At 34.7% G+C, this 14,650-nt stretch overlaps 1 protein-coding gene across 6 annotated transcripts in view; it reads right to left on the reverse strand.

Annotated features, from left to right (window-relative positions):
• Window positions 1-14,650, reverse strand: part of CSMD3 (CUB and Sushi multiple domains 3) — a 612,506-nt gene that overhangs the window by 452,467 nt on the left and 145,389 nt on the right. For all 6 annotated transcript variants that reach the window (XM_048286482.1, XM_048286481.1, XM_048286480.1 and 3 more), the window contains exon 4: window positions 6,652-6,846. In XM_048286482.1, the coding sequence (XP_048142439.1) occupies window positions 6,652-6,846 (195 nt within the window). The remainder of the gene's footprint in view (window positions 1-6,651; window positions 6,847-14,650) is intronic.

Raw genomic sequence — 14,650 nt, forward strand, 5'->3', positions numbered from 1 at the left:
CTGTTTGTATATAAGAACTTGCTTCAGGCAAAATACTGCTCATTCCCTGTGAGATGTAACTCATTCCTGCTTTTAAGTTAGTGCACTCTATTTTCCTCTGTGTATATTGTCAGTTCCAGTAGTTAATGCACTACATGGCATCAAGTGCAGTACTTTGACTTTATATCCTGCTTTGTTCTTTCCACAGCCTACAAAGACCAGCTTATAACAAAGATGCAAAGGCAGTCATCTTATTTTACTGCTTATATTACTAGGTTCTATTTGACATGATTTCATAAAATCATTAATCCATCTGCAACCAAATGTATCTGTCCGCGAAATGTTTACATTGCTATATGATTGTTTCTTGGTAGTTATGTGAAGTTTAATCTTAGTCGTTTACTTTTCAAAATTCCATACTACTCTACGCCATATATAAACAAATACAAGCACTCAAGTGTGTTGGAAGGTCCACAAGACACTTTAATTTCATTTGAAGTTATTCTGTTTTATCTGACCTAAAACACACCTTGTGGAGTTGAAACATGTATAGTGACGCATCTATGTTGTTACATAATTATACCAGTGACTAGTAATTAACAGATTTTCAGTCCAGTGGGGTCTGCATAGAGGAAATGTCAAAATATTTAAATAGTGAGCTGAATATTCTAATTCAAATTTGATGCCTGTGTGGCATCTAACACAGCCTGCTAGATCACTTTTAAAAATATGAGTTTATAAGTATCTTAATTCAATTCATTTGGAATAAATCAACTGAAGAAGAAGAAATTAAGTATACATTTATACAGATAAGTAAAAAACCCCATATCTTTATACGAACATAAATAAATATATATATATATATCTATATATATATATCTATATATATATATATATATATATATATGTATTGCAAGGGAATTACAGAATTACCAGACATGGAATTTAGTATGCAACTCTTCAGCCTTTTACCAGTCATCACAATATATGCAAGAAATAACTCAATGTCCTCCCAGATAAATAGCCAAAAAAGCAAAAATATGTTTTGTACATGGAAAAAATGAAGCTAGTCAGTGGGTTGTGCACTTCTCTGATAGAAATACATGTTGATTTAGACAAGTAGAATAACAAAGTCTCTGTTGAAAATACAAACAGAAGTTTTATATTGACAAATATTTTGTAGCTATATGTACAGGCAATAGTGCAAATATTTTAGTAGAACATCCAGGAATATGAATACAGCTGTATTCTGCTCTTGAAATTTCTGAATTTTTTTAAAAAAAATTTAGAATGAAGATTCTTACAACACCTATTTTAGCATGGAATAGGAAATTCTTGAAAAATATAGAAGTCAGGATACTTCCTTGATTATGAAATTGTCTGATTGTTATAACCTTTATAGAATGAAAATATAATATATAAATGTAGCATTACTTATTACCCACAGTAAATTGTTTCTAGCTGGCTGCATTATAGAGAAACTGCAAGCTGCAACATTAGCTCAGGAATAGGCGATATAATTAAGCTTCTGTCACATTTCAAGATTGAAAACAACCTTATGAAAATTAATTTGTCAGGGGAGAAGGCTTTATTTAAAAACTAGTCATGGATTGTGCACAGTATAATTCAAAGAACCATAAAACGGGTAAGGTTGAAAGGGAACACAGTGGGTGATCTGGTCCAACCTCCGTGCTCAAGCAGGCTTATCTTAGAGCACATGGCACAGGATTGCATCCACCAGGACCCCCGAGTCTTTCTCCACAGAGCTGCCTTCCAGGTCAGCCCCAGCCTGTGCTGGTGCATGGGGCTCTTTATCCCCAGGTGCAGGACCCTGCACTTGCCTTTGTTGAATTTCAGACAGTTCCTCTCCATCCATCTCTCCAGCCTGTCAAGGTCTTTCTAAAGGGCTCACAGCGCCTGAGTATCATCCACTCCCAGCTTTGTGTCATCAGTGAACGTGCTGAGAAGGCATCTGCCCCTTCATCCAAGTCATCGATTAATAAATTAAACAATACTAGGCCCAGTATGGAACCTTTGAGGACAGCACTAGTGACAAACTGGACACCGTGCCACTGATTACAACCCTCAGGATCTGCTATTCACCCAGATTTTAGTTGACCTCTGGGCGTTCATCCAGTCAACACTATCAGGATTTTGTGAGAGACTTGCTGAAGTCAAGATAGACAGTATCCATTAATCTCTCCTCATTGATCCAGGTAGTTGTTTCATTTTAGAAGGCAATCTTCTTGGTCAAGCCTGGTTTGCCTTTAGTGAATCCATGCTGAATACTTCTGATTACCTTCTTGTCATCCATATAGATACAGATGGCCTTCAGAATGAGGTGCTCCATCACCTTTCCAGGGATTGAAGTGAGGCTGACTGGCCAATAGTTCCCTGTGTCGTCCTTCTTGCCGTTTTTGAAGACCAGGGTAAAATTTGTTTTTTTCCAGTCCCCAGGCACCTCTCCTGATTGCCATGACCTTGCAAAGGTGACTGAGTGACCTTGCTATGGTGTCCAGAAGCTCTCTCAGCACTCGTGGATACATCCTCTTAGAGTCCATGGACTTGTGGATGTCAAGTTTGCTAAGCTGTTGTCTAACCCAATCCTCCTTCACCAAGGAAAAGTCTTCCTTCCAAGACTCCTTTACCCTGGTCTGTGTCAGAGATCCCTGAGGGATGGTCATGTCAGTGAAGCCTGATGCAAAGAAGGCATTTGATAACTCTGCCTTCCCTGCAGGTTAGCAGGGTCCTCTTCCCCCCCCCCCCCTCGCTTTTACTAGTGGGCCCACATTATCCTTTTGTTTTTCTTTTGTTATTGATGTATTTTAAGGAGCCCTTCTCATTGTCCTGGACATCCTTGGCCATATTTCACATGGGCCTTGGCCTTCCTGGTCTCGTTTCTACTTACTCTGACAATCTCTCTATATTCATTCCAAGTGTCTTGATGCTGCTTCTAACTCCTGTGCATTTCCTGCTCATGCTTGAGTAATGACAGGAGTTCTTTGTTCATTAATGCAGGTCTCTCTCCCCCTTTGCCTGATTTCTTGTTCATTGGTATGCATCATTATTGGTTCTGGAGGAAGTCATCTTTGGATAACAACTAACTCTCTTGGACCACTCTTCCCTGCAGGGCCTGTTTCAGTGGGACTCTTCCAAGAACATCCCTGAAGCGGCTAACATCAGCTCTCCTGAAGTCCATGGCTGAAGTCTTACTTGCTGCCCTTTTTCCTCCTTTGCTGATACTGAACTCAAATTTTCATGGTCACTGCGGCCAAGCCTGCCTCCAGCCTTCACACCTCCAAAAAGGAGATGGTGTCAATTCGAGATCGAGCAGGTCACCATTCCTTGTGGGATCCTCCACTACCGGTGACAGGAAGTTGTCATCAATGCTTTCAAAGGAACTCCCTAAACTGTTTGTGCTTTGCTGTGTTGCTTCTCCAGCATATGTCAGGGTAGATAAAGTCCCTCACAAGAACCCATGCCTGCGACTTTGAGGATGCTTCAAGCTGCCTGGAGAAAGCCTCATCCCCCTCCTCCATCTGATCAGGCAGCCTGTTGTAAGCTCCCACAGCGGTGTCACCCTTACTAATATGCTCTTTGATCTGAGCCCATAAACTTTCAACTTGCTCATCGTCCACCCCAAGACAGAGGTCAGTACATACTGTTTTCTCATATAGAGAGCAACTTCACCACATAGGTGACCATAAAAAATAAATAAAATTTAGCTTTCATTTTTTTTCACTTCTAAAAAATCTAATAAAGTAACATTATTTTAATGAATACCAGAACAGGCAGGTGAAAAACTTTGTGCATTCAAACAATGTTCAGTTAGAAACAGGATGTGAAATAAAGCAATCATTAAACATGTCCGCTGATTTTTCAGTGAAATCATATAGAGACAAGTAAAGGAATAAGAACCTATTTGAGGAATAACTCTTTTCTTCATGAATAAAATTTGGCCCAAAAATATATAACTTTAAAAAATGCATATATTGGTATAATTTAACAAATTAAAAAATAAAGTATTTAGTAGGGTGTCCTGTATATGTGCTTGTGACAATACAAAACACTGTTGTTTCCAATGAAATTCCCCATTTTGAGATATCAATCCATGATAATAACATTGCTAAAGCACAAACATGACCTCTTCCTCTTCATTCAAAGTGAAGGCAGTGTAAGAGGAATGATCTAAAATAATAAAAAAACCCTCCTCAAATGTACTTGTTCTGAATGACAAGAGGAAGATGACAATGTTATTTATACAGAGATGATCTACAGAAGTCTATGATCTTAAGTTTGCTGACTTCTAAGTGTGCCTCAAATTCAGAGCTTTGTTCAATTTTTTCCTGAAATGTAAAAAAAACCAAGCAAACAAACAACCCTCAAATTAATATTGAAAAAAATAGACTTTTGTTCTGTTCTTGGGGTTTTTCTTCCTTGTGTCAGGATCCTCTATGTCAGATGCAATGACCATTGGTAGGGAACAATAAGACATTTATCACAGGAAATCTTTAAGGATGAGTGTTTAATCAAAGGGAGTCCGGCAAACAGTGAGAAAGAGATAAGAAGCTCATTAGTCTGTAACCACATTTAGCAACCTTCTGCAGAATTCTGTGTTGGATAATTGTATTAGGCAAAATTAGGAGAGATTCATTTGAATGGTATCACAGGGGTCCATTTTATATGTAAAGTTAGATGTTTCTGATATAAAACATTGATTCATAGAAGGAACTCTTGAAAATAATTGGTTATTTTTCTTTTATTGGACATGGCCCAAAAATACCTTAACAGCAATTTGTACATTAAGGCTTTAAGCCATTATGTTAAGACTTAAATCAAGAATCTGTCACGTTCTTAAGTTTCAGTAATTTGTAACCACCACTATTAAAATATGTAGTTTGGGGTTTTTTTTTATTTTTATTCATCAAGCTTTTACCTCTTAATTTCCTCACTGCTACTGATTAGAGAATTGTCTTCTCAAAAAGCCTGTTTCCCTTCTGCATCAGTTTCTGCAGTAAATCAAGCCATTTTCTTGATCCTCATTCACATACACTGAAAAGTTTGAGTTCCTTCAGTCTCTAGGCAAAATGACAATTTTGAAATCTAACAGAACTTGTTCCCTTTTTTTATGAATCCTTTTGTTAACTTTATTTTGCCTTAAGAAATGACATTGTTCAAATAATGACCTCTCTAATTATGAGTTTTAAAAACACGTTTTTCATATTCTCATGTAGTAGTCTTCTGCTTACACACTAGTAATGTTTAACCATGGGGTTACTTTGGGAGTTTATCATACCAGTTCAAATTTACACAATATATTTTAACCTCCCCTTGGAGCAAAACCAAAATATATCCAAACATCTCCTGAAAAATGTTGTATCAAAAAGAAGAATGTGTAACTCATTTAAAAACACAATTTTTATGCCAATTCATTTCAAAACTGGCAGATTGAGAATTTGAACAATGGTCTGCAATTGAGCCCATTAGACTTCTATTTTGTTAAATAAGTCTTTTGCAGGCTAGCATATTCTCATCAAATCTTTTACATTCTCATCTGTGAAAACAAGAGTTGGATATATGCCTTGATTTTCTATCTCCTTCATTATCAGCGAGCATTTTTCTGGGAAGTAGGAGAGGAATATTGAGCAGTTATAAATATTTTTACTGGGAAATAGTATTGTTAAAAATAAATTTCTAATTTTTTCAAGACCATGGATAAATATATTAAATAGCTCTAAGCCAGCAACAGAAAATGAAAGTAGGGTATTTCCAATGACACGCTTTTCTCATACATAGTTACTTCTTTGCAGAGCTGGTTAAACATGTTTTAACCAATCTGTATTTATTAGAATGGTAATTTCAGTTGGAAAGTTTTTGTACCCTCTGCAATATTTCACCACGGTTTTTTACAAATAAAAAGGTTGCATTTTGCAAAATTAACCTGTAAAACTAGAAACTGATCTCAAGGTTGTCTGACAGAAATGTTTCGTCAAAATACTATCTTTATTGGTTTTGGTTGTGTATAGTAGTGATAGTGCCTTCATTTGGTCAGCACAACCTCCATTTGTTGCTCTGCAAACATTATTTCTCTCTAACAATATTTCTCTCAGAAAATAAGATTTACCCATAATAAAAGGTTCCCTACTGCTGCTATATTTCTAATATGAGCAGGGGAAAAGGATTTGACCTACAATATTTGTTATAATACAAGAGATATCCTATATAGAAATCTTAAGATAATCAAACATGACAATGAGGTAAGACCCTGTTGCACAATTGTTTTGACAGTTTCACATTTCTGTTTGCTCAATAGCCAGGTTAGTACTAGACAAAAAGTCAGTCCTTAGGAAGTACTAACAGATCCCAAATCTACATTCCCATAGTTGCAAGTATGTTGTACACAGACGTTTATCTTCTACTTTTTACTAGGTTTCTAGTTCTTATTACATAACATATATTTAAAATAAATGATAACTATAATTTTAGTAGAATATTGACCGTAAAATTAGTAGGTATAAATGCTGAGATACATCATATATGTGAGCAAGAGATCAAAATATTCAAAAGTGGGGTTCTTTAATCATAATTTAAAATGTAATTATTAATCCAGAGATTAAAAATTGTTAGTACTAATGTATATATTCAAGAACATTACTGTAGGATTTCTCTTACCTCTACAGATAGGAACAGGGAAGTCCCACGATGCTGTATTGACAGAGTTGGCTATGCAAGTAAGATGTGGGTGTCCATCCAAAATATATCCAGTTACACAGCTGTATCGGATTTTGTCACCAACATCAAATCTTGTACCATACAGAATACCCTTTGGTGGAACTCCTGGATTGCCACAGGAGCTACTCTGTAATTCTGGAAAAGATACATATTTATGATTTAAAATGTTTTTATACTTTAAATGTTTTCATAGATAAATATTTCATTTTTCTTAAAAAAAAGAACACATAAATTAAGGCAGCTTTGGACAGATAGCGTGTTTTCATGGGTATTCTACAACTCTTAACACTGAAAATCCATTGCTGACTTAGTGTATTTAACATCTGCTTAAGTACCCACATATCCAAATGTAATGAGCATGAGGTTTTCCTTAAGCTACAGCTGTCTATATATTCATGTAAATTTTTTGTTAAATTGATAGAAAAGGATTCATTACCTACAAACAGGAAACCAAGCAACTTGATATATTTCTGACTTTCAAGTTACACCAATGCAAAACAATAAACAAAATTGTAATACACACATGAAAGAACATCAGATTCAAATTGAACAAAATTTGTAAGAAAAAGTAAAATTAATCAAGACAAGAGAAAATTTTAACAAGCATAAGCCTGAGCATGATCAGGAAGCTGTTTAATGATTTAATAGATTTTAGATAATGAGGAAAACAGATGAGATACTGTGGGTAACGTATTTCTGAGCAAAGGATTAGTGAATTCAATCATGTGAAATACCAAAGGTCTGGTAACTTCTACTATAATACAGGGCTTTAAACCACTGAGAATCCAAAATGACTCATGGCCGCTCTTAGTCTGATCTCTGAGGTCATTAATTAGAGTTCAGTTTTAGTAGCTGGCACTCACACCTCAACTGTGTACTCTTTTGACTGGTGTTTCAGCATCATAAATAACTTGATTACAATATTTTCAGTCATTTACTACCAAAGTCCTTCAGTTAACGTACATTAAAACATAGATTTTATGCAAGTGTGAACAAAAGATGTTTCATAATCTCATTCTGAGCTCTTCAAAACTTGTACCAATTATCAGCTTAATGCTAACAGGGAAGAGGCAAATCAGATAAACCTGTATTTGGATTCATACCAAATTCCCCTGAAATAAAAAGTAAGGAAAATGATGGAAGAAGAGAGGGGTACGTATGCATTTTTTTAATTTCTTTTCCTGAATTCTATTTGACTAAATCATTTTTCAGTATCCCTGATGTGCTCATGAGTGTGTGCACAACATATTTAAATAACTAAGCTGTTATAGTGGGTTTCAATTAAAGAAAAAAAATATAAATGCTTATTAAAACAATCAGTATGTCTTACAGCATTCATTACATTCTCAAACTTCAATGCCCAGAACTACCAAGAACTAGGATATACTACTAGATTTCTGATATCAGCCATGAAACAAAGCTATGTAACAGTTATTAAAAGGCAGAATCCACTATAATAATAAATGTATTCTCTATATGTCCATACATATACATACACTATATATAAGATATATGCTAACAATGAGCTCATTTGCAAGACCTGATATACCAATCATGTTTTGATGTGAAATGTTAAATATGTATATTTGTTGCTGATGTCATTGCTGCTATTTCCTGTTTTCTGTTACATAATAAACTGTGGGTTTGGATTTGACTTTCATTACCTTGCACAATGACACAAACCAAAAGACAGTAGCCTATCTCATCTTGGTCACTTCAAAGTTCACCTAAAGAATTGATATTCTTACCATTGTTTTATTGAAGTGTTCTGTGCTGAAACAACAATCCCCTGCCGTCAAATCTGCTTGCAAGGTCTACAAAGAAGGCAATGCTGCAGCTAGTCCTGCCTATTTGTGCAAAATAATTTATTTTAAATCCTCTAACAGTTTTTAGTGCTATTCAATTTGTTATTTATCATCACAGTATGTCAAAATGAAGGTAAGAATATCATCCTGTGGATTTTGGTTATCATATGAATCATATTATATAAACAAGAAAACTCTGCCTGTACACAGTGTTTTCATTTTTGACTTTTCCAAGAAGATGAAGTCTTTCAGAAGCCTGTATCTCTTAGGGCTTTGTAAAAAGGTCACAGAAAGATTCCCTGTCCTTTGAAATAAAAAATATAAAGATTAGCAATGCCTTTAACTGTTGCTGCCTAAAATTGCGTCCTTTACTTTTACTGCTGTCTCACCAAGAATTACCCACAGAAGGCAATTTATTCTTGCGAAATTATATTATATTTTAAAGCACTAATTAAAAATCACCCTCCATCTAAAATAAAACCAATTTTCCAGTTTCAATACTATATGACTCATCTAAAAGGAATGCTTGGCATTTTTCATTAACTTTTTAACTTTATAAAAATGGCCTGGGAGTATGCTACTACTTCTAACCCTTCAAGACATTTTGTTTCTGATTCTAGACAAGAAAGTAGAAAAAATAAATTGTACACTTTTAAGTGTATTAATTTATTCTATGAGTATTTTCATTTTGAACATATACAAGTGCCTTATTGGGAGACGAAAGGGAGATAATTCACCAAGTAACTGCATTTGTCTTCTTTGATAGGTAGTATCTATTTTCAAACTGAATGTGACACCGTACTACCAACTCCCTGACATTTAAAGCTACAGATTGTCACCCTAAGATTGTCATCTGTCAGAGAACACAGGAATTGCCAAACTAGATTGTAATTTTTATTCAGCTCTGCATAGATTCTTGACTTCAGTGACATTCTGATAATCACTAACGATATGAAGGGTGGAAAAGTTTCCTTTTAGATTTGCTGTCTTGTAGTTTGGTTGAACTTCTCCTTGTTCAGGTACTCTGAAAATAAGCATAATTGAATTTTTTTCACCTTCCCACTTTTTTTAAATTTTTGTGTACTATTTCTCATCTCCTTTTCAAAGCAAGCTGTCCCAATTGTTTCAATCTTTCTCCAAACAGGAATTTTCTTTGTCCTAGATTTAATTTTGTAAACAAGGTATGTATGAACATATTTGTCTTCTTTTTTTTTACATAATGGTAAATCGTGATGCTTAAAATTTGTGCTGTTCAATAAGTTTTTATTGAATTAATTCTTATTAATGTCAATGGAAATTCTGTTAAAAAGCTGTGAGTAAAATGTATCTGGGAGTGGACACACTCCTTTAAAGACTTTAATTAGCAGAAATTCAGCCACTTATAGATACTAATTAATAAGATATTCAAATTAAACAACATTAAATATAATTTATTTCTGATATTTTTTTCAAAAAACAAGGCTACCAGAAATTTAGACTCCCTTTGTCAGCATTCACTTGAGAAACAAAGCAGAACCAGATATGGAAATTTCAAATGTACTTGCTTTTTATTCAGATTTTAAGTCAGGAAATTTTTTTTCTGTTATATTTATGAAATCAAGAGTAGCACTATCCTCCCTAAAATGTTTAAACATGAAATTTATAATTTGATGCCTAAATATCCACACATTCCAGTAATAAAGGCATTTGTCATAGTGTTGCATTCCATTAAGCTTAGTTATGAATACTAATGTCCTTCACACAGTATTTTATTATAAATTTTGGAACATAAATAATTTTTTCTTTTTTAAAGGGTTGATCAATATATTTTCATGGTTTTTGTTTGCAGCTATTGCAAATCATTATGCTCCCATTTTTCCCAAAATAAAATGAGAAGCGCTGTCAATACGTACATCTTCATGAGTACTCGCTTATTGAAAGACCTGTGTAATATCCCAATACATAATCCTTGTTCCATGTAGTACTTTTGAAATTAAATACTCCTGGTATCCCTACACTCCCAGTTTGGATATATCCCCCTATTACTGCATGGTACCAGTCCTAGACTGCTTGTTCACTTGTGTCTACTACTCCAAACAGTAATTCCTCTGCCATAAAAACATGAACACGGCCCAGGGAATATGTTATTCTGGGGACCACTCCAGTTGTCATTTGGAACAGGACTTGATGTACTGGAAATATTAGAATATGTCTGTACATGGATATCCCTTGGAAAAGCTGCACATATGTCCTCTTACTTACTGACAAGCAAGAATGCTTTCATATTGAAGGTTCAAGGCTGATTTCAGAAGTGCTGCATGTAGTATGTGTGTGGCTATAGGGAGAGCTATACATTCTAAAGGTCCCAAATACTAGGACAGGTGATGTCTTTGTAAAAATAAGAAGTAGCCTGAAATTCCATTGTCCAAAATGAAATTATATTGAATCTTGTAATAGTTTATTTTACTGCCCATAGTTTTCCAAAGGTTTTATAAACTAAAAAGGTAACTTAGATACATACCTTCCAACTTATAATATTTTGTCTTTTTTCTCAAAACTTATATTTTGCTTACTTTCTATTCTGTCCTCATTCACAGTGCTCTGAATATGTGAGTAAGCATGGTCTAGATTTAAATCTAGTAGGAACTAGAAGAATTAACTGATGAGTCTAGGAATACTGTTGTCTTTCTACACACATATTGAAATATACATATACATGGATGTTGCACTTGAGATTACAGAGTGAGGGAAACCACAAGAAAAATTTGGAGAAGTCAATATGAGTGCAGTGAAGGAAAAAAATGGAAAACTTAGTATTGAACTGTCAATTTAACTGCACAAAAATGTAGGATTCAGAGAGTAAAGACACATTATATATGAATGCTTTGAAAAATCTATTGCAAACAGCACAGATCTATTAAAACACTTACTGAATTTAAAAAAAATTCCCTCCCCAAAATCCAGGTCTCTCCTTTCTAGAAGCTCAACAACAAAAATGGTCATGCCTTGATTCCATCAAATCTGTCACCTTAAGATGCAAGTGCAGAATGAAGAATCACTATTCTGAAATTCACTTTTGTCGACAATAGTGACAGAAACTGTTTGTCTAACAATCTAAACTTTTCTGAAGCTTTTCTTTTAATTTCTGCATTTTTTTGTAGATCAGTCAAAAGAAACTGTCATATTCTTGTGTCTAACTATAAATAGGCAAGCAAGAGAGAGATGTTTGGGGTATTGTTTCCCCAAAGGAAAAGAATGATTTTCCTTTCCTATTCTAGTTGCTCTTTCTTGGTAAATATATCTGCAATAGTAACCTCACTAGGGATCTCTACCATTCACTAAAGATAATACAGCTAATTACATTGCAGTTTCTTACCTATTTTTTAATGAATGACATAATTTTGCTTTTTTCTTCCTTTTGAAATTATTTTCATGTCAAAAAATGACAGAGGACCCTGTCTTGAGGGAACTTTATATGTAGATTTTTATACTGAATTTGATTTTGTTTCAAAATACATTGAAACAATCACTGGATTTGTCTTCCTTGCCAGTAAGACAAGAATGTTTCTATTTATAGCATAAAGTCATATGCTATTTTTAAATGAGCAAACTTCTTTCAGCATTAATTTAGAACTGCATTAACATAATTCTTCTCCAAGCAAGGGAACAGCAAGAAGTACAGAAAAAAAATCTCCAGGATATGTGAAAAGAACAAGGGATAATTACAATACTGTAGTAACATAAATACAGTGAGCATGACAAATGTAATGCAATAAATGGTCCAGGGTTTGCAATGTGTTCCCTTCACACTGTTCAGAATATCTGTTTAAATCAGCTGCAAATGCAGAACAGCACCAGAGAGCTGAAGGACCATGCAAAAAAATAATGGCAGTCACTAATTTAACCACAGTACAGCATAACCTGGAACCAAGTGAAACAAGCAGAATGATGACTACATGCTTCAGTAGGTATAGTTAAATCTGACATTTCCCTATCAGATACACTTCTAAAGTGCTCCCTGAAGGGAGTGACAAGCAGGCAAGTACCAAAGAGTTAGTAAAGCTGTAGTTAACAGCACCAGCCACACTTACTTGCATTTACCAAATTCCACTTGAATAGAGCTTTAGCTGCAGTAAATTCCTGCTCAGCTTCTTAGGGTACGAATTAAATCCCGAGTATGGTCAGAAGGTAAATGCGCGTAGTGCATGGACTGAGGAAGACCATTGGAAATTACATGAAGTTTTGGCCTGAGTGTAGAGCTGCAAGTACCACAAAGATTGCTGCATCCACACTGTTATCAAACTATTCCATCAAATCAGTATAACTTGAAGCCTGAGATACTATATCTTCCACATGTGATAGTTGTTCAGCTTCTCAGGTGGATGAAGTCCAGATACATGCACCCTGCCTGCGATGCAAAGGCTGTGTAGATATGCCTATGTATGTGTCACAATGGGATTGTTCCTTTTAGACTGTAGTGTTTTCCAAGTAGTTTTTTAATATGGCTGTATTCTGGAGGCATCTGGGAAGAGGCTGTTGTAACTACCAAAAAAAAAAAGATTATTTCAGAGCCCAGGACAATCTAAAGTAAAAAATAATCCTAAAATTTATACTGCATTGATAATCCTTGTGAAATATGTACTTCTTACTATGTCTTTTAGAGTTTTATAAAATAATTTAAGTTTCAATTTCTGAAATATTATGGCAACAGCTATATCATTGCACTATATTTTCATTCCACTTTAGCCTCAATGCCTCACCTGATTTTACCTTATGCTAGGTAATATAAATGTTGCATTGTTACTGGCTGTTCTTACCTGGAGAATTTACAGTAACCGAATATGTAAAAAGCAAAGTGAATTTAGAAAAAATCGATTTTGTCACTGAAGGAGGATGTCATAGCACAAACAAGTTGTGTGGTATTATATAGACTGCATTTCCACATAAATAGATACATATGTCAAATAAAAGTCATTAATTTTATATATTTTATGTACTATCATATCTAGTTTCCTACTGAAATTAGGGTTATATTTTTTGTTACATCTATGTTCCAAGGTGTAACAAAAATACTAGGAAGGTGCATAGTTTTTATATGAAGAAAATAGAAATTCTGAAACTAGAGAACAGGATAAAATAGCACATTTAATGTAAAAGTACTGGGACTTCTAAAGGAAAAAATAAGAAATATAAGAGAAGTTTCAGTGAGCACTGATAAGCATTGCTATTTAATGAATTGACTCTTCAGCTGTTACAAAGGATAATCTGGAAGATCTATGTTTTAAATTATTATAAATTAGAGGCTGGCTAGCCTTAAAAAGAATGTAACTTCACTTCCAGCTTCCTGTTGGCAAAGGTCTTCTGAACTGACCAGCGTGTAGTCTGAGGATACAGTGACATGGCTAATCAGTCGTGGTTCATGTCTGACTTATTAGCCAAGGTTTCCCTGCTATAGGCCTTCTTGACAAGTTGTGTCCTAACACAAAGGCAGAACTTATTGTATGTTGAAGTTTGTAACTTGTTTAAAAAAAAAAAAAAAGAAAGAAAGTTATTTCTGCTACTGTGGATCACTCAGAGTTTAAAATTGCAATTTAAAGCATAAAATGTGGATATGGGATGTCATGGTTATGTCATTGGACAGTGGCATAAAAGGGCACAAAAAACCCCAGTTTTCTCCTGAAAGGGATTTTGACACATGAGAACTGGGCACTAGGTGGCACCTGAAACAGCTATTGTATGACCTGGCAGAGTAACAAGCATTTCCTCCTGTATGCATCTCAGAGGTAAGAATATTTCAAATTTTCATATCTATTCCATATACTTGGTATGCATCTCTTGCTGTATATATGTTTATGTGTAGAATTACTATTAGGGGACACTGTAGTGCCCTATTAGAAGTCCAAACGTTTGGGGCAATTGGATCACTTCATTGATTACATGCTTCTTTTACTCAGAGGCCATACTGTCTCTTACAGTGAAATTTCAATCTGGCTTCCACCATTACTGCTGGTATGAAAAACATGTAAAAACAGTGGTTACAGGAGACATGTTAACAGAGTTAGATCTATATTCCTGTGCTTATGTTCTAAATGCTTCTGGTTTAGCCATTTTGAGAAAAGAAAGATGGCCTTAGCTCTGTAATTTAGTTTTTGTTT

This window comes from Corvus hawaiiensis, chromosome 26 (genome assembly GCF_020740725.1).
Source record: "Corvus hawaiiensis isolate bCorHaw1 chromosome 26, bCorHaw1.pri.cur, whole genome shotgun sequence".
Classification (NCBI taxonomy): Eukaryota; Metazoa; Chordata; class Aves; order Passeriformes; family Corvidae; genus Corvus; species Corvus hawaiiensis.